This window comes from Hemiscyllium ocellatum, chromosome 14 (assembly GCF_020745735.1).
Source record: "Hemiscyllium ocellatum isolate sHemOce1 chromosome 14, sHemOce1.pat.X.cur, whole genome shotgun sequence".
Classification (NCBI taxonomy): domain Eukaryota; kingdom Metazoa; phylum Chordata; class Chondrichthyes; order Orectolobiformes; family Hemiscylliidae; genus Hemiscyllium; species Hemiscyllium ocellatum.
Window position 1 is genome coordinate 35,746,236 of NC_083414.1, and position 20,782 is coordinate 35,767,017.

At 42.1% G+C, this 20,782-nt stretch overlaps 2 protein-coding genes across 20 annotated transcripts in view; one reads left to right on the plus strand and one right to left on the minus strand.

The window, feature by feature from the left end:
- Window positions 1–15,103, minus strand: part of dennd6aa (DENN/MADD domain containing 6Aa) — a 118,300-nt gene extending 103,197 nt beyond the window's left edge. Inside the window, exons 1-3 of the mRNA XM_060835631.1 lie at window positions 14,780–15,103; window positions 1,790–1,828; window positions 1,659–1,701 (exon numbers count right to left, since the gene is read on the minus strand). Of these exons, the coding sequence (XP_060691614.1) occupies window positions 1,659–1,701; window positions 1,790–1,828; window positions 14,780–14,965 (268 nt within the window). The 5' untranslated portion in view covers window positions 14,966–15,103. The remainder of the gene's footprint in view (window positions 1–1,658; window positions 1,702–1,789; window positions 1,829–14,779) is intronic.
- Window positions 15,071–20,782, plus strand: part of slmapa (sarcolemma associated protein a) — a 243,910-nt gene continuing 238,198 nt past the window's right edge. For 5 of the 19 annotated variants that reach the window (XM_060835609.1, XM_060835611.1, XM_060835616.1 and 2 more), the window contains exon 1: window positions 15,072–16,651. In XM_060835609.1, coding sequence (XP_060691592.1) covers window positions 16,454–16,651 — 198 coding nt within the window. In that variant the 5' untranslated portion in view covers window positions 15,072–16,453. Of the gene's footprint in view, window positions 16,652–20,782 lie in introns of all 19 variants that reach the window. The other 14 variants (XM_060835617.1, XM_060835619.1, XM_060835618.1 and 11 more) reach the window with 5 other exon arrangements.

Sequence of the window (20,782 nt, forward strand, 5' to 3'; positions counted from 1 at the left end):
AACTCCATAATTGGGGGAGTTGAGAGACCTTGTGCATAAATCATAAAAAGCTAACATTCAAATTCAGAAATTGATATAGAAGTCAAATAAGTTGTCAATGTTTATTTCAAAAAGAATGAAATACAAAATAGGTAAGGCTTGAGTTAGATCACAACTGGATATGGTGAACAGTTTATCTAAGGAAATGTGAACTAGCATTGGACGCAGTGTAGAGAGGATTCATTCGGTTGACCCTGGGTGTGGAGGGATTACCTTATAAGGAAGTTAAGTAGGTTAGGACAAAGATAAGGAGGGTTTATTTCCCTCAGAGAAACCAGAATGGGCTTGAGGGGCTGGGTTGTTCTGTACACCCAATTTTGTGAAACACAGATTTCTAATGAGTAAGGTAACCAAAGAGAGAAAAGTGGATTTGAGCATTATCACATCAGGCATCATCGCATTGAAATGTCTACTGCTGTTCTGACATCTTGATGTCTTATTTATAAAGACTACAGCCTGCAAGAATTTGCCCATAGAAGCGTAAAAATGAAATAGTACTGAAGGGGGCCATTCAGTCCATCTTGCCCATGTTGACCAAAAAAATACTAGAAGCCCTTTCTAATCCCACCTCCTGTACACAGCCCATAGCCCTACAGGCTATAGCACTTGAGTAGATCTAGGTACTTATTAAAAGAGGTTACGGTCTCAGCCTCCACTACCAACTCAGTCAATGAATTCCAGATACACATCAACCCGTGTGTAAAAAAGATTTTCCTCACATCCTTTCTAATCCAAACGCCACTTAGCTTGAATATATGACCTCTGGTTTTTGGATTCTCTGTCAAGGGAAATAGGTTCCTCCTGTCCTTCTACCTCTATTCTTGAGCATTTTATATACCTCAATCATGTCACGCATCACCCTGTTCTGTTCCAAGGAAAGCAACCCCAACCTCTCCAAACTGGTCTCATGGCTGCAATTCTCCAAGCCTAGCAATATTTCAGTAAATCTTCTCTGCACTCTTCAGACCAATTACATCTTTCCTGTAATGTGGTGACCAAAACTGCACACAATGAGCCTCATCAGAATGTTATATCCTTTAGAGGAACAGCAATTGAGAAAACAGAAACTTCTGGATTCTGAAGTTTAACTGTCCCAGTGCAGATGCCAGAATTCACAAAATTTCACAGGCAATAAGCAGAAAATACCAACAGTATACGAGCAAAGTACTGCATATGCTGGAATCTGAATTGAAAACAAGAAATTCTGGAGATCACAGCGGGTTAGGGAGCATTCATGAAGAGAAAGCCAGCGGAGGTTGAGTCTAGATAACATCTAGATTTGCAGCATTTACTGTTTACAGATAATACTAGCAGTTTCTTTGAAATGACGACCCTAAAATCTGTGCTAACATCTTTCTTTAGTTTAATTAACTCTCAAACTTGTCTTGGCATATATATTCCTCTCACTCTCAAACAATTCAGGATGCATCTCATTTCCAACATGAAGTTATTTCATAAATACCCTTATTTTTTATGTTCATCTTTCTATTCCCATTGGAGACTCTCTCATTTCCTTTCAAACAAGTGACAATAATCATAAGGTCATTGGTAGCAGTTAATAACTCTACTTGTCAGTCAAACATGAGCTAATTTAATAAATAGAGCAATAGGTAAATTACCTGAATTAGAGTCTGGGAAGGATAAATAACAAATACTTGTTTTCTGAAAAACAAAGCAATAGACTTTGATGATATTTCTGCAACTATTCAAAATAAATAAAAAGGCAGTTTACAGTGCTCTTTATACTAACCTCTTTGTCAGATAGCTTTGCATGAGGAGGATATATTACCTAGAAAAAGTAACACATTGTCAAATTAATATTAATGTTTTCACAAAACATGCCACAACTGCCATGGTAAAACAGATCAAAATACATTGCATATATCAAAACATTAGATTAGACTCCCTACAGTATATAAACAGACCCTTCGGCCCAACAAGTCCACACAGATCCTCCAAAGAGTAACCCAACCATACCCATTCCCCTATATTTACCCTGACTAATGCACCCAACACTATAGGCAATTTTGCATGACCAATTCACCTGACCTGCACATCTTTGGATTGTGGGAGGAAACCGGAGCACCCGGAGGAAACCCACACAGACAAGGAGAGAATGTGCAAACTCCAAACAGACAGTCAACTGATGCTGGAATCAAACCCAGGTCCCTGGCGCTGTGAGGCAGCAGTGCTAACCACTGAGCTACCATGCCACCCCATATTAAGAATGTGAAAGAAAATATAGATGAAAATAAAGAACAATTTTCTTATATTAAGACTAAGTATTAATAATTCTAATACTTATCTCCTGGAAATAGTAAACAAAAGCAAAAGGACTTCTTTTAAAAATATCATTCACAGGTTGAGGGCATCACAGGTTTGCTTAACATTTATTTCCCAACCCTAATTGCCCAGAGGGCAGTTGAGAGAACCACATTGCTGAGGGTCTGGAGTCACATGTAGGCCAGACCAGGTTAGGATGGCAGTTTCATTTCCAAAAGGAAATGAGTGAACTAGATGAGTTCTTCTGATATTGGACAATTGATTCATGGTCATCAGTAGACTCTTAATTCCAGATTTTTTTTTACTGAATTCAAATTCTACCATCTACTATGGCAGGATTCAAACCCAGGTCCCCAGAGCATATTCAGGTCTCTGGATTAACAGCCCAGCAAAAATACCACTAGGCTGTTGTCTTCCCCAATATGAAATACTTTACCTTATAATGTATCTCTAAGGAAGGCTACATGGCAGTCATTATACAGTAATTACTGATATGGGCATCTGCTCCAGATGTTCTCTCATTAGAAGGACGCTAGGTTGAAATAAAGATATGGATTCTGTAGTTAGCAGTGAATTAACAGCACTTAATGTTCATTATACTTACAGCAGTCCAGAACATTTCTGATAGCAATAACATTTTGTTAAGCATTTATTAGATAGTCAGAACAGCAGTCAGCCCTCTACAGGGGACCTACAGCCTGTGTGAGCAGGGCAAGTATTTGGGCACAATGCCATTCGGGAGGGTGTTCCAGGATTTTATCTCAGTGACATTTGTGGTATGGTGATATATCTCAAACTCACCATTCCTTCTTCAAATTATATGGACGTTCCTTCAAGTATTGCTGGGTCAAACTCCAGGAATTTAAGCCAAGTGGCATTCGAGATCTTCCTACACTAAAATTGGTTGCAGCAATCCAATAATGTAGCTCACCAGCAGCTTCTCAAGGGCAGCTAGGGATGGATAATAAATGTTGGCCCAAGCAATGACACTCACATCCCATTAATTAATTTTTAAAAACGTAAATGTTTGAGCAGATTGAAGAATTCTCACTGAGACATTCAGAACTGAAAGCTAATTAAATTAAATGGAAATCATCATTAAGAGAAAAGTGAGACAGAGAGAAAGAGAGAACGATTTTTAAAAAAATTCTTCAATTAAAATTGAAGTGGTTAAGACTTCATACTTGTCTAAGACATTAAAACCATTGCATAGCATTAATAACTGTAAACATGCTAAAATGGGCAAGATTAATGAGTGCCTACTGGATAAGGCACACACCTTTTGTGTGCCTTAATGAGTCTCAAGATGATGCAAGAGCTTATAAAAATCAAACAGCAACTTTGGGTTTCTGTGGTTAACTATGCATGCATCGGCAGTTGCTGCCTGATTTACCTATCAACGATTGTGAGTACTACATCAAAATCTGAGCCATTAAAAGGTACAGAGGGAAAGTCAGCAGTTCAGTCAAAATATGCTATTCTGACACAACAATGGTGGCCTGTTACATAGCTATATCAACTAGTCAAAGGTAGAAGAGAAATAATTACTGTATCGTACCTTACTATGTGACTGGGATGTTTAATAGCCATCAAGCAGTTACATTCATAATAAAAATTCATACTTTATTATATCAACAATTACTTGAAAATGTGTGTTCAGTTTAAATTCATGTATGCTAGTCTTGAATTTCATTCAGTGATCTTTTTCATTTATGCATTTTGTGGGATGGAGTGTCTCTGGGTGGCCAGCATTTATTGCCTATCCCTAGTTGTCCTTGAGAAGGTGGTGGTGAGCTGCATTCTTGAACCGCTGCACTCCATGTGCTGTGGGTTGACCCACAATGTCCTTAGGGAGAGAAATCTAGGATTTGGACCCAGTGATAGTGAAGGAATGGTGATTTATTTCCAAGTCACGATGGCGAGTGGCTTGGAGGGGAACGTGAAGGTGGTGGTGTTACTATGTGCCTGCTGCAAGATGGAAATGATCACGGGTTTGAAAGATGTTGTCTGAGAATCTTTGGTGAATTTCTGCAGTGCATCTTATAGATAGTACACACTGCTGCTAGTAAGTGTGGGTGGTGAAGGGAGTGGATGCTTCTGGATGTATTGCTAATCAAGCAGGTTGCTTGGTCCTAGACGGTGTCAAACTTGTTGCGTATTATTGGGGCTGCACTCATCCAGACAAGTGGGGAGTATTCCATCAGATTCCTGACTTGTGCCTTGTAGATGGCAGACATGCTTTGGGGAGTCAGGTGGTGAGTATTCATAGCCTCTGACCTGCTCTTGTAGCCACTGTGTTTATTTGGTGAGTCCAGTTGAGTTTCTGATCAATGGTAAGGGGAACAGTGATGGTAACTTCATTGAACGTCAAGGGTAGAGGAATTAAGATTGTCTCCTATCAGTGATGATCATAGCCTGGCACTTGTGTGGCACAAATGTTATCAGCCACTTGTCAGCCCAAACCTGGATATCATCCCCATCTTGTTGCATTTGGGCATGGACTGAGTCGTCATGAATGATGCTGAATATTTTGCAATCAATCGTCAGCGAACATCCCCGCTTCTGACCTTCTAATGGAGGAAAGCAGCTGAAGTTGTTTGGGTCAAGGACACTCCCCTGAGGAACTCCTACAGAGATACCCTGGAACTGAGATGACTGACCTCAACAATCATGACCATCTTCCTCGGTTCAGGGATGATTCTGACCACCGTAAAGTTTGCCCTTGGATTCCTATCAATTCCAGCTTTGCCAGGGCTCTTTGATGCCATACTCCGTTGAATGCAGCATTGCCATCAAGGACTGTCACTCTTCCTCACCTCTGAAATTCAGCTTTGTCCATGTTTGAACCAAGGCTTGAATGAGGTCAGGAGCTGAGTGGCCTTGGTGAAACCCAAACTGGGTGTCACTAAGCAGGTTGTTGCTGAGCAGGTGCTGCTTGGGAGCACTTTTGATGACAGCTTTCATCAGTTTACTAATGATCGAGAGTAGTCATGGGATGACAATTGGTTGGGTTGGATTTGTCCTGCTTTTTATGAACAGAACATACTTGAGCAATTTTCCACATTGTCAGGTAGATGCCAGTGTTGTTACCAATGGGAACAGCTTGGCTAGGGGAGCAGCAAGGTGCGAGCACAAGTCTTCAGTACTATTGATGGAATATTGTCAGGGCCTGTAGCCTTTGCAGTATCCAGTGCCTCCAACTGTTTCTTGATATCGGTTGGAGTGAATCAAATTGGCTGAAGACTAGTATCGGGTATGCTGGGGACCACTGGAGGAAGCCAAGATGGGTCATCCACTTGGCACTTCTGGCTGAAGACTGCTGTGCAAGCTCAAGCCTACTCGTTTGCACTGATTTGCTGGGCTCATTGGGGAGCTTCCTTTCTTCAGGGGAGTTATTTAAATTGTCAACTACCATTCATGACTGTATGTGGCAAGGCTGCAGAGCTTAGATCTAATCCATCAGCTGTGGGATCCCTTAGCTCTACCACTTGCTGCTCAATGCTGCTTGGCATGCAAGTGATCCTTTTTGGTGACTTCAGTAGGTTTACCTCATCTTCAGGTATGCCTGGTGCTGGTCCTCGCATGCTGTTCTGTACAATTCAAAGTTGACTCCCTGGCTTGATGGTAATGGTTCAGTGGGGGGCATGCTGGGCCGTGGGGTTATAAAATGTGCTGGAATACAATTCTGTCGCTGTGGGCCATCAACAGCAGCTCATGGATGCCCAGTCTTGAGTTGCTAGGTCTGTTTGAAATCTGTCTCATTTAGCATGGTGATAGTGCCACACAACACAATGGGGGTTATTCTCAACGTGAAAATGGGAATTCACCTCTACAAGGACTGTGCGGTGGTCACTCTTACTGATACTGTCATGGACAGATGCATCTGCAGCTGGTATCTTGATAACGATGAGGTCATGTTTATTTTTAGCTCTTGTTGGTGCCCTCGCCAACTGCCGCAGACCCAGTTTAGCCAGTATTTCCTTTAGGATCTTACCAGCTCAATCAGTAATACTGTTGTTAAGCCATTCTTGGTGGTGGACAACAATGCCCCCCACACAAAGAACATTCTGTGCCCTGGTCATTCTCACTGTTTCCCCTAAGTGTTGTTCTATATGGAGGATGTTTGTGGTTAACAAGTTGCAGATGAAACCAAAAATGGACAGCAAAGAAGGTTACCTCAGAGTACAATGAGATCTTGATCAGATGGGCCAATGTACTGAGGAGTTGCAAATGGAGTTTAATTTTGCGAAATGTGAGGTGCTGCATTTTGGAAAGGCAAATCTTAGCAGAACTTATACACTTAATGGTAAGGTCCCGGGAAGTGTTGCTGAACAAAGAGATCTTGGAGTGCAGGTTCATAGTTCCTTGAAAGTGGAGTCACAGGTAGATAGGATAGTGAAGGGGGCATTTGATGTTTTCCTTTATTGGTCAGAGGATTTCCTTTATTGGTCAGAGGATTGATTATAAGAGTTGGGAGGTCATGTTCCGGCTGTACAGGACACTGGTTAGGACACTTTTGGAATATTGTGTGCAATTCTGGTCTCCCTCCTACAAGAAGGATGTTGCAAAACTTGAAAGGACTCAGTAAAGATTTACAAGGATGTTGACAGGGTTGGAGGGCTTAAGCAATTGGGAGAGACTGAATAGATTAGGACTATTTTCCCTGAAACATCAGAGGCTAAGGGGCGACCTTAGAGAGGGACGTGGATAGGGTAAATAGTCAAGGTCTTTTCCCTCAGGTGGGGGGAGTCCAGAACTAGAGGGCACAGGTTTAAGGTGAGAGGGAAAAGATTTAGAGTCTATATTAGAGTGGTGCTGGAAAAGCACAGCAGTTCAGGCAGCATCCGAGGAGCAGTAAAATCGACATTTCGGGCAAAAGCCCTTCATCAGGAATACAGGCAGAGAGCCTGAAGGGTGGAGAGATAAATGAGAGGAGGGTGGGGGTGGGGAGAAAATAGCATAGAGTATAATAGGTGAGTCGGGGAGGGGATGAAGGTGATAGGTCGGGGGGGGTGAGTGGATAGGTGGAAAAGAAGATAGGCAGGTAGAACAAGTCATGGGGACAGTGCTGAGCTGGAAGTTTGGAACTGGGGTGAGATGGGGGAAGGGGGAAATGAGGAAACTGTTGAAGTCCACATTGACGCCCTGGGGTTGAAGTGTTCCGAGGCCGAAGATGAGGCATTCTTCCTCCAGGCGTCGGGTGGTGAGGGAGCAGCGGTGAAGGAGGCCCAGGACCTCCATGTCCTCGGCTGAGTGGGAGAGGGAGTTGAAATATTGGGCCACAGGGCAGTGTGGTTGATTGGTGCGGGTGTCCCAGAGATGTTCCCTAAAGCGCTCTGCTAGGATGCGTCCAGTCTCCCCAAAGTAGAGGAGACTGCATCGGGAGCAACGGATACAATAAATGATATTGATGGATGCTCAGGTAAAACCTTGATGGATGTGGAAGGCTCCTTTAGGGCCTTGGATGGAGGTGAGGGAGGAGGTGTGGGCGCAGGCTTTGTAATTCCTGCGGGTGGCAGGGGAAGATGCCAGGATGGGAGGGTGGGTTGTCGGGGGCGTGGACCTGACCAGATAGTCACGAAGGGAACGGTCTTTGCGGAAGGCAGAAACGAGTGGGGAGAGAAATATATCCCTGGTGGTGGTGTCTGTTTGGATGTGGCGGAAATGTCGGTGGATGATTTGGTTTATGCGAAGGTTGGTAGGGTGGAAGGTGAGCACCAGGGGCGTTCTGTCCTTGTTACAGTTGGAATGGTGGGGTCTGAGGGCGGAGGTGCGGGATGTGGACGAGATGTGTTAGAGGGCATCTTTAACCATGTGGGAAGGGAAATTGCGATCTCTAAAGAAGGAGGCTATCTGGTGTGTTCTGTGGTGGAACTGGTCCTCCTGGGAGCAGATATGGCGGAGGCGGAGGAATTGGGAATATGGGATGGCATTTTTGCAGGAGGTAGGGTGGGAAGAGGTGTAATCCAGATAGCTGTGGGAGTCCGTGTGTTTGTTAAAAATGTCGGTGTCAAGTCGGTCATCATGAATGGAGATGGAGAGGTCCAGGAAGGGGAGGGAAGTGTCAGAGATGGTCCAGGTAAATTTAAGGTCAGGGTGAAATGTATTGGAGAAAATTTAGATGTGTTGGGGAAGATTTAGAGGGGACCTAAGGGGATTTTTTTCACACAGAGGGTGGTACGTACATGGAATGAGCTGCCAGACAAAGTGGTGGAGACTGGTACAATCGTGACATTTAAGAGGCATCTGGGTGGTATATGAATAGGAAGGGTTTAGAGCGATGTGAAAATAGGACTAGATTAGGTTAGGATATCTAGTCAGCATGGACGAGTTGGACCGAAGGGTCTGTTTCTGTGCTGTACATCTCTGTGACTCTGAGTACCAATTCCTCAGCTGACTGAGGATGGTACATGGTAATCAGGAGGTTTTCTTGCCCATGTTTAACTAGAAGCCATGAGACTTCATGATGTCAGCAGTCAATGTTGAGGACTCCCAGGGCAATTCCTTCCCAACTGTAAACCACTGTGCCAACACCTCTGCTAGGTCTGTCCTGCTGCTGGGGCAGGACATATCCAGGGATGGTGATGGTGGTGTCTGGGACATTGTAAGGTATGATTATTCTGTGAGCATGACTATGTCAGGCTGTTGCTTGACTGGTCTGTGAGACAGCTCTCCCAAGTTTTGACTTTGCAGTTGTCTTTTTTTCCCCAATGTCTGGGTTAATGTCAGGTGATCCATCTGGCTTTCATTTCTTTGAGACCGATTAGCAATTATACAATGAAATGGCTTACTAAACCATTTCAGAGGGCAAGTGAAAGTCGATTACATTTCTGTGGGTCTGGAGTAACACATTGGCCAGACCAGGTGAGGAAGGCGGATTTCCTTCCCTGAAGGTCGTTAGTGAACGAGATGGGCTTTTCCGACAATTAGCAATTATTTCACTGTCACCAGTAGATTCTTAGATCCAGATTTTGTTTTATTCGATTCAAATTCCAACCAGAATCAAACCTGGATCCCCAGAACAATACACGGGTCTTGGCTTTTCCAGCACCACTTCGATCTAATCTCTGGATTAACAGTCTACTGATAATATCATGAGGCCATCGCCTTTCCATGATTAACTTGTCTGCAATGAGTTCCCTCATATTAAAAACAAATAAATGCCTTCATATCCTTTCCAAATTGCTGCACTCAGAACTCAACACAATACTCCAGGTGACAACACATTAGTGCCTTATCCAAGTTCACAAAACCTCCTTGTTCTTGTGTTCTGCACCCCAATCAATCAATAAAGCACAGGATATTGCATACTTTATTAGCTACACTCTCAATCCACCCTGTCATTTTCAATATTTTATGGACATATTCACCCAGGCATCTCTACTCCTGCACCTTCTTTAGAATTATATAATTTAGCTTATACTGTCTGTCCATATTATTCTTACCAAAATGCCTCATTTGATATTGCACTGCATTGAACTTCATCTATCATCTGTTTGCTATTCCATCAACTGACTGTCCTTCTAAAGTTCTGTACTATCCTCTTCTGACTGTGGAGGTCAAGTCATTAAGTATCTTTAAGATAGAGCTTGATAGCTTCTTGATGAGCAAAAGGATTCTGGAGTATGGGGAGAAGGCAGAAAAATATCAGCCATGATCAAATCGAATAAGACTGCTCTTAAATCTGATATAATCCTCACAAGGTCATATTGCTTCCATCTTCTGTATCATCTACAAACTTTAAAATTGTGCACAGTAAACCAAAATCTAGGTCATTATGTCAGGAAATTCAAGAATCCAACACAGACTGCTGAAGATCACCAAACCTTCCAATCTGAAAACATCTACCAACAAACACTCCCCTACTTCACAATTTGCTAGGGAACATGACCATGACATTGTGAAATTGAATATTAAGTATGAGAGTTAGAAACCAGCACCAGAAACCAATTGTGCTATATACAAGTAATGATTATCACATTGGAATTCGTGCTGTGTTGGCTGGAGTGACAGGGAAAGGAGGTTAACAGAAAAGGTTAAGGAACAATGGCAAGCATTAAAAAAAACATGACTCATAGCAAAGATATAACCTAAAGAAGAAAAATTTTAGCCAAGGTATAAATCAATTGTGGTTAACCAAGCCAGTTAAGAATTGCATCAAAATTAATGAAAAAAAATGTGGCAAAGATTAGTGCAAAATCAGGATTGGGGAAGTTTTAAAAGTCTATTTGGCCTTTATTTCCTTGTTGGGCAGTCTAGGATCCAAGGGCATAATCAGAATAAGGGCTCACCCATTTAAGAAATGAGGGGGAATTTCTTCTGAGGGTGATGAATCTGTAGAACTCCTTATCATAAAGAGCTGTGAAGGCCGTGGCATCAAATATATTCAATGCTGAGGTAGACAGATCTCTAATCTTTCAGGGAATCAAGGGTTATGAGGATAAGGAAAGAGAGTAGAGGATTATCAAATTGGCCATGATCTTGTTGAATAGCAGAGTAGACTTTGTGGACCGTGGCCTACTTCCAATTCTACATCTTACGATCTTACTCTTTGTTTGTTGTTACTCAGCCAATTTCTTATCCATGTTACTAGTTTCTATTTTATTCCATGAGCTATAACTTGTTTCAGAACTTTGTTGCGCGGCACCATATCGAAAGTCCATGTGGAATGTAATAATAGCTTTGCCATCATCAAATCTCTCTTACCCCTATAAAATGTCTAACAATTTCATTAACCATGACTTTCCCACAAGAAATCCATGTTAGACATATTTAATTAGTTTGCATTTTCCCACGTAAAGTCACAACAGAGTCAGAGATATACAGCACGGAACCAGACTCTTCAGTCCAACTCATCCACACCAGCCAGACATCCCAATCTGACCTAATCCCATTTGCCAGCATTTGGCCTATATTCTGCTAAACTCTTTCCATCTATATACCCATCCAGATGCCTTTGAAATGTTGTAATTGTACCCATCTCCACCACTTACTCTAGCAGTACATTCCACCCTCTGTATGAAACAATCTAGCCCTCAGGTCCATTTTATGTATTTCCCCTCTCACCTTAAACCTATGTCCTCTAGTTTTAGACTTCCCCACCTTAGGAAAAAGACCGTGGCTCTTCACTCTACCCATGCTCATGATTTCATTCCCCTCCAAATGGCTGTTCACTCATTTATTATTTCTACAAGCTCCCTCAACAAAATGAAAGTCACTTTAGTCCCACAACACCACACACTGCTGTCTCATTTTTTTAAAAAAAGAGGGATGATGGTTAATTTAACCCAAGAGTCACCCACACTTCTGGTCAGATTCAAGGTTGAGAATTTGCCCCCCACCATGGTGAAAATGAACCCATTCTGTTGCCATTGAAAGTACAGCTAACCAATCTATAATTGCTTGGCTTATCTTCACATCCTTTTTGAATTAGGATGTAAAGTTTGCAGTTTACAAAGCCTCTTGTACCACATATGCTTAAATAAAACTGAAATATTATGGCACATGCTGCTCCAAGTTCCACTCCCACCCTCAGTATCTTTGGATATCATAGTCCCTTCTTAATTTTAGGGATCACCATTAGGGACTCATTTGTAGCTTGCTCAATCCTTGCAAAAGGGATGGCAATTACAACATTACAGCGCAGTACAGGCCCTTTGGCCCTGATGTTAAGGCCTTGGATGCTGCCTAACCTGCTGTGCTTTAACCAGCAACACATTTTCAGCTCTGATCTCCAGCATCTACAGACCTCACTTTTTACTACCTGATGTTAAGCCAACCTATGGAACCAATCTGAAGCCCATCTAACCCACACTATTCTATTTTAAATACCATTTTAAAGCATGAGCATTAAATTATACTTTCTAGAAATACAATTAAAATGTGAAAACTATTAAAGAGTTGAAATTTGAATTGACAAATCTTATCTTCCTTTTGTAATTAGTGTATGTTAGTACATCAGTGCAACTCTTAAGACACTATCTTCAACTGATTTCTTATAAAAAGGCTTCTTTAGGCAGTTGATCACTGATGTTGTATAACTGACTCAAAATGTAGTGGATACAGAGAAACTCATTTTGTGAGGAGTTCTCAAACAGCAAAACAAAGCATTTGATATCTTAAAAAACATAAATGTGGATAAACCCCCAGGACCTGACCAGGTGTAGCCTAGAACTTGGTCGGAATTTAAGGAAGTGATTGCTGGGCCGCTTGCTGAGATATCTGGATTACCGATACTCACACGAGGTGCCAGAAGACGAAAGGATAGCTAACATCGCACCACTATTGAAGGTGATTAAGGACAAGCCAGAGAACTATAGACCAGTGAGCCTGATATAAGTGGTAGGCAAGTTGTTGGAGAGAATCCTGAGGGACATGATGCCCATGTATTTGGAAAGGTAAGGACTGATTAGGGATAGTCAGCATGGCTTTGTGCATGGGATATCATGTCTCACCAGCTTGATTCACTTTTAAAGAAGTAACGGAGGATTGATGAGGACAGCAGTGGACATGACCTATATGGACTTCAGTAAGGCGTTTGACAAGGTTCCTCATGGTAGACTGAGTAGCAAGGTTAGATCTCCTGGAACACAAGAAGAACTAGCCATTTGAACTGGCTCAAAGGTAGAAGACAGAGGGTGGTAGTGCAGGGTTGCTTTTCACACCGGAGCCTGTGACCAATGGCATGCCACAAGGCTTAGTGTTGGGTCCACTGCTTTTTGGCATTTATATAAATTATTTGAATGCCAGCATAAGAGGTATAGTTAGTAAGCTTGAAGATAACACCAAAATTGGAGATGTAGCTGACAGCAAAGAAGGTTACCTCAGAGTACATTGGGATCTTGATCAGATGGGCCAATGTATTGAGGAGTGGCAGATGGAGTTTAATTTAGATAAATGTGAGGTGCTGCATTTTGGAAAGGCAAATTCACTATATTTTGAGTCAGTTACATCAGTACTCAACTGCCTGAAAAGTCTTTTTATAACAAATCAGAGCAAGACTGATATACTCTATGGTAAGGTCCTGGGAAGTGTTGCTGAACAAAGAGACCTTGGAATGCAGGTTCATAGCTACTTGAAACTAGAGTCTCAGGTAAATAGGATAATGAAGAAGGCATTTGTCTGGCTTCCCTTGATTAGTCAGAGCAGTGAGTATAGATAGGAGCTGGGAGGTCATGTTGGGGCTGTACAAGAGATTGATTAGGCACACTTTTGGAATACTGTGTGCAGTTCTAGTTTCCCTCCTATTGGAAAGATGTTGTGAAACTTGAAAGGATTCATAAAAGATTTACAAGGATGTTGCCAGGGTTGGAGGATTTGAGCTAGAGGTGAGGTTGAATAGGCTAGGCCTGTTTTCCCTCAAGCTTCAGAGGCTGTGACCTTCTAGAGGTTTGTAAAATCATAGGGTAAATAGACAAGGTATTTTCCCAAGGGTAAGGGAGTCCAGAACTAAAGGGTGTAGGTTTAGGGTGAGAGGGGAACGATATAAAAGAGACCTAAGGGGCAACTATTTCACGCAGAGGGTGGTACGAGAATGGAATGAGCTGCCAAAGGAAGTGGAGGAAGGTGGTACAATTGCAACATTTAAAAAAACGTCTAGATGAGTATATGAATAGGAAGGGTTTAGAGGGATATGGGCCAAGTGCTGGCAAATGGGAGTAGATCAGGTTAGGATATTTGGTCGGCATGGATGAGTGAGACCAAAGGTCTATTTCCGTACTGTACAACTCTATGACTCTCCGATCTTAAATAAAACGAATAAATTTTACTGTCTAATTAGTCAAAAAAATAAAAGCTTTCAATTTTCTTCAGTATGTTTTCTTTAATACATGTTAACAAAGCGGCTTAACGCTTCAAACACTGATGCCTTGTGCACTATTGTATTGTTCCAGATTGGAAACAGTGTTTTCAGAATCAGTTAACCTTCGTTGATTGGATTTTAAAGATTCTACTTGTCAATCAAATTTAAAAAGTTATGCATTTCGATAGTCATCTCAACATACGAAGAACTATTCTGCCGAGTAGCAGAATAGCAAGCAGAGGCTTTTTTTGAAATTCTATCTGACACATTAAATGTGAAAATTGGCATCGGGTGTACGTTTCGCTTCTTATAAAATCGTTTCGAAATTAACCGCTCGGACAGATACAAATATACAAACCAGCTGTTGCGCCCTGGATTCACATAACAAAAAATCTGACTTAAAAACATTTGAAATTGCAAATAACACAATTAGTTGCAATATTTGAAAAATGGCCTAGATTTCTGGTAACACAAAGAACAGCATCGGTACCGTCGCAGGATACACAGCCGTCTTCGCATCAAAACAAAAGGAAAAGTTAAAAACGCAATTCACATAGATCGCCAAAGACCAAAACCCACTTCCTGATGCAAGTAATTAGCTCGTTCTTCTTTTGAAAACGTATATAAATAGATTATCTGGGATTTACATAAACTCACTTCGACAGCCTGCCCCAGCTCCAGGTCGAAGCCGACCACGCAGATGCAGTGAACCCAGGCAGCGAACCTGTCCCATGGCAGAGATGGCGACCTGTCAGGATTACACAGGTAATCTTGGTTGGGAATGACCCTCTGTAACAGCTCCTCCAGGTCATCACCATCACCTGTCAAAGCCTGAAGAGCCATGTTGTGCTCTCAATACAACCCGGACCGAGGAGACGACGTTGGCGGTGACGCGTTACGTAGCTCGGTTGCGTCTTACGTCAGCCAAACGTCCTGCGATTCGTTTGACGGAGCTGAGGTTTCCCCAACTGTCAATTTTTGAAGGGATTCCACCCTTTACCGGATTGGTGACACACATGACGAAGAGATGGTGATACATAAAAGTGAATTCAGTTAACAACAGTAAAATAATTAATGACGGTGACAGCATGTACTTGAATCTCGATGAACTTGCCGCGATTTTTCCGGCCGATATACTCGGTACCTTTGGTTGGATCAGGCCGTCGTTCCGTCTCCTCGTCCTGTTTGGCTAAACCTGGCCGGCTCACATTTCCTACCTGTTTATGTTTGGTTCATTTTCCACGTCAATCAACCGCTCTACGCATCCACCGGCGGGCTCAGTTGCCCGCCTAGCTCACATCTCCATTGGCTGTCCTCAGCGTACCGTCTGGCCGCTATTGGTTGTCGTGCTGTCAATTAGCGGCAGCCGGCGCTTCCGCTGTCAAGTTATTGCCTATGCGGTGAAGCTATGGCGGCTTCAGTGAGTTGTGGGGGACGTGTTACAAGCTTGGGTTCGGTGGAGGGCAAAAGCACAGGCGAAGAATAGTTCCTATTTTGTCCCGCAACAGCAACGGCCGCAGGTGTCGAGCGAGCTGGCCTGCTTTCAACATCAGTTGCTTATCAAAGGCGGGGTGTGGGGTTTCCCTTCAGATGTAGATCGGGAGCACCTTGAACCGTGGTCTTTGATCGAAAGGATTTGTTTTGATTTCGGGTCATAAGTTCACGACTTTGGACTCAGTGATCAGGATTCAGTCAGGCCTGAGGCCTAGTTGTTAACTCTGCTTCCTTTGGCTCTGACAGGACGTGTTTTCGAGAAGATAAGGTGGCGGTTCCATTTCTTTTTTCCGCAGTAACCGTTGAGGGCCGCCCCCCATTGCCCACAGGAGGACTTGTGATGTGCGAGTTATTCCTGTAAAGCCAGCTTTTAACGTGTCCGACTCAAATTCTGCGATAACCTTGTCGGACTAAGAGGGGCATAAACAGCACTAATTCTGATTGCACACCGACGATTTTATCTTCAGCCAGCTACGCGTGTCCTTAAGTATCTGAGGCTGATAACTCTTCATTTTTATTTTTACCGTTGTCAAAGCTAGATGACGGTATATAAACACCGACCTAATGGACTAATCTCAACGCACAGATCTGCAGGCAAGGACAGAAGATGCGTCGAGTTGTTTCTGATTTATTGAGATGGGTGTGTTAGCGGATGAATCTCTCATTTTGTACAGAAAGCGCTTGCGGATGTTGTGTGTAAATATTCTCATTTATATATAAAGAAGGTTGTTTTCCATTTCTAATATATTTTGAAAAGACACTGTCGCTCTGGATCAGGAAGTGGATCAAGGCGAGTTTCCTCTCTTGACTTTGACTGAGGCTCGTCACCAGTCCCATATGCCTTCAGCACTAGCCATCTTCACCTGTCGGCCAAACTCGCACCCTTTTCAGGAGCGCCATGTCTACCTGGACGAACCTGTCAAAATTGGTCGATCGGTGGCACGTTGCAGACCAGCCCAAAATAACGCCACTTTCGATTGCAAAGTCCTTTCCAGAAACCATGCTCTCATCTGGTTCGACCACAAAACAGGCAAGGTAGGGACGAACAACTTTTTATTACATTGAATTGGAAGTATCAATTATTCTAAAGAGTCTTTCGCAATTCTGCTGAGGATGTTTTTGGTCCCATTCCTATTATCGATTGATCAATTTTTCATCTTGTTTTCGTGTGTTAATGTTTTTATGAAGTTTAAAAATTAGTAATTTAAGTTAATGCTGATTAGACTTTTTTTGTCTTTTAGCTTGATCAGTTATAAACCTGGAATGTAAAACTATTTAACCATTTTAACTAAGTATTGCAGCAGCAATATTTCCAGAATCATTTTTTTCATTATCATTAATTTCAGTTTTAGAAATTGCATTTATGGTTTACTTTATTTTTGGTACAATGATTATTGCATTTTGGCTGTCTTTTAGATATTCACTCATCTTTCGTGTGCAAAGCCACAGTGAAGCAGGTCTCTTCATTGCCTGAGTGGTGACTATGATCCTGCTAATCTGTGTGGAAGTTGTGTAACCTATGGCAATAAACACAGTACCTTGACAACTATGTCTAGTTCCTTTTTGCTTTTACTTTTGTCTATTATTCTTAGTTATCAATTTAAAGCTGTCCACCTCACACACATGCCAGTTCAATATGTTTGTATTGAGCTTCCAGTTGCCTGCCATTTCACTACCTGACCAATGTTCCCAAGCCAACATCTCTCTCTCGGACAGTACTCCAGCAAAACTCTGCAGAAGCTGGAAGAACAACACCTTGCTGCTTTGGAGCCCTTCTGGACTCTATATCAAGTTCACTAATTTTAGGGCCTGAGAATCCTCTCCTGTGCCTTTACCCCAACCCCCATACAGCAGGCCTTGTGGTCTTCTACAACAAACAATGCATTGTCAGCTACTAATGGTTCCTATTAACTCTCCCAGGATGGCCGTTACACATTCCTTTGTCTGCCCAACTGTTTTTCTGTCTCTCTGGGTTTCATTTCCAACTATCATTTACTCTGTCCCCCTCCCTCTCACCTATTCTTTATCATATCCTTGCTCCAGTCAATTCTGAAGAAGGGTTCCTAGACCCAAGATGTTAACTCTGCTTTCTCTCCACAGATGATGGCAGATCTGCTGTGTTTTTTCCAGCAATTTCTGTTTTTGCTCTGGATTTCTAGCATCTGAATTTTTTTTGTTTAATATTATATTAAGACTGTATAAGTTAGTAGTTTGGGAACAGTTCCCTAGCTGGAGACAATCCTGGAAGGAAGACAGACCTTGGAGAGGGTACAGCAGTGGTCTGTGAGCATGCTTCCAAAATAATTCCAAAGACTGGGATCCCCTCATCAAGACCCTCATTTACAAGCATAAAGTCCTTGACACTGATCCAGCTCTCTGAGCAAGCTCTGTCAGGATGTCTGACAGTTCTGTTTTTAATCTGTCAGTGCTCCCTGACTGGAACAGATGAACACATTCTGAGGCCCATCTGGCTGACCTCATTATACTGACTCAATCCCACTCCCTCTGAGTCCAAGGACATAGGTCACTTCTTTTTCTTGTAGCTCCCTTGGGGCATTTTAGCACCAGCTTGGGTTCCTCTGACTCTGCCTGAGATACGGGCAGCTTGTAACACCCCAGTAGCTCAACTCTTACACTTGAAGCATTTCAGAAGAAATCCATTCTCTTCAGATGGCAAAGGCAACATGGTAGGGAGAATCCACTCCACCATCGGACTGGACTCTAGGTTGAAATCTGTTAAAGACTGGATCTGCGATCACTGAAAGACTGCACCAGTATAGACCTCCATTAGAACTAGGTGACTACTTAACCAGATATTTATTTTGATTAGTTCTGATTTGGATGTTACTAAGCAACATAACTGTTCCAAACCTGACGTAGATGCACTTTCCAGTGTGTACACTCTTCTGATAACAGCCTATGACTGCTCTTACTCAATTTAAGTCCATTGGGACTCTCTTGCTATCTCGAGTCGGAATACTGGCAGCAACTACAGTGGGTTGCCTGACCAGATCCTGAAGAAAATTTTAACACTTTGACCAAGACTTGGCTTGTTTTGGGGTTTTACAGTGGGCTGACTTAGAGTCCATCTGTTCAGGATATGAACGGAGTGTGACTGTGAAATTGTCTTCACTCAAGTGGTGTTCTCTAAGCTCAGTTGGCCTAGTGAGGTTGTCCACTTCCATTGGAGTACCCTGCAACTTATACACTCCACTTGCCACACTTTCCAATGATAAAGCCAATTGTTGTACCTGTTTGAAGTCCAGTTGGGCTTCAGCTAGTAGGGGCTTTTTCATGGTTACATCATTAATCCCACCTGCCAATCGGTCTCTCAGCATTGGTTAATCCAAAGTCACATGCCCCTGCCAATTGTCTTAACTCCGTCAAAAATCCTGATAAGGATTACTGAGTAAAACTGAGTGCATTTCATAATTGGACCACGCTTGAGGTTTTTATATTCCTCAAGTAAATCCATCATCTCTTGAAAGGTTTTAGCATCTGGTGCCTCTGGGAAAGTTAGATTTCTAATAACTGAAAAAGCTGCAAGTCCACAAGCTGTGTAAGGAGAATTACTCATTTGCTATTTGTCTGCCCCAGTGTCATATGACCAGAAAAATAGTTTATTCCTTTCACATACTGGTCCCAATTATCAGTGGAATTGAATGAGTCGAGCTTCTCAAATAACGGCATGATGCCAAAAATGCTTATCCCAACTTAAAGATGACTGTTGCAAGTGAATTCTTCAGGAGCATGTTTTGCTCTCATCACCAATGAAATAACTCCAACAAGTCACTCTTTATTTACACGTGGCAAGACCTTGAAACTGATCCAGCTTCCTCAGAGCCAGCTGTCAGAGTGAACAGGAGGTCTCATAGTTCTGTTTTTATCTGCCGGTCAGGGCTCCCTGATTAAAGTTCTTAATCTGGTCCAGTCAGGTAACTCATATTCTTTGAGGTCCACCAAGCTGACCGCATTACAATCACTACAGGTTCCAGGGATAAGCAGTCAGTGTCCATTTATAGCTTGGAGACTATGTCATTGTTCTTAGAACAAACTGAAATGAGCTTTAATGGAGTTGCAAGTACTCATTTGTTTAGTTCTTCAACATAACACATTTCAAGGTCTTTCCACAAGATCATTATAAGACAAGTATAGCACTCACCTGAAGGAGATATTAGACCACCTGACTGACCGCTTGGTCAAAGAAGTGTTTGGTTCACATGTTTCTTAAAGGGAAAAAAAAAGGTAGAGAGTCGGAGCAATGTAGGCATGGTATTCCAGAGCTTAAATAAGGGAACTAAAGTGAAACAGAATCTAATGACTGAAGAGTTGGTGATAAAAGGGGACAAATAGGATTTTGAGCGCACTGTCAGAAAGGGTAGTGGCTATCAATTCAATAGTAACCATCAGAAGGGAACAAAAACTTACTTTTAAAAAGCTGCATAAATGGAGAGAATTTCCCATTTTGCAACTAACTAAGTTGGTCCGAAAAGATGTGACATAAATTTGGTGAGCCAACTGTACTATTCTGTGATCAAAAAGGTGGACAAGCAGCAAATGACACTCATCCTTACAAGGAATAACATGCTTGTACAACATTATGTTGTTTGTCTTACTGTTAGCTGCTCATATTGAATCCCTGACCATAGAGATGTCAGTCTCTTGCACTATAGCTCGCTACCTTACTTTCTTCATTTACTACATACATTTTAAACAATACTCTTGGCCAAGCATTTGGTCTTAAATACCTCCTCGCATTGCTCAGTGTCATACTTGGATTTATAATGTTTCTGAGGAAGCACCTTTGAAAGTATTATGTCCAAGATGCAATAGGAATATGGTTTTGTCATTAAAGACCTTAGGCTTTTGTGTTTTGCCTGTTGCTCTCTTGCTATCTTTTCTCTATGTATCTGTTTTTCTTCTTGTCCATTATTCATAACAAACACCCTTGAAAGTTGAAGAGCTATAATTACTTGGTAAGCATATAACATTGGAGGAAATTAAGGTAACTATAGTATTGGAAAATATTTGACTGAAAATAGACCCAAAAACGTGGACATTCAGATTGGAAATTGCTGTTAGTGGTATCCATCAGAGCAAAGATGTGTTTTTTTTAATTCCTGTGACAACTGTACTATTCTGTGATCAAAAAGGTGGACAAGCAGC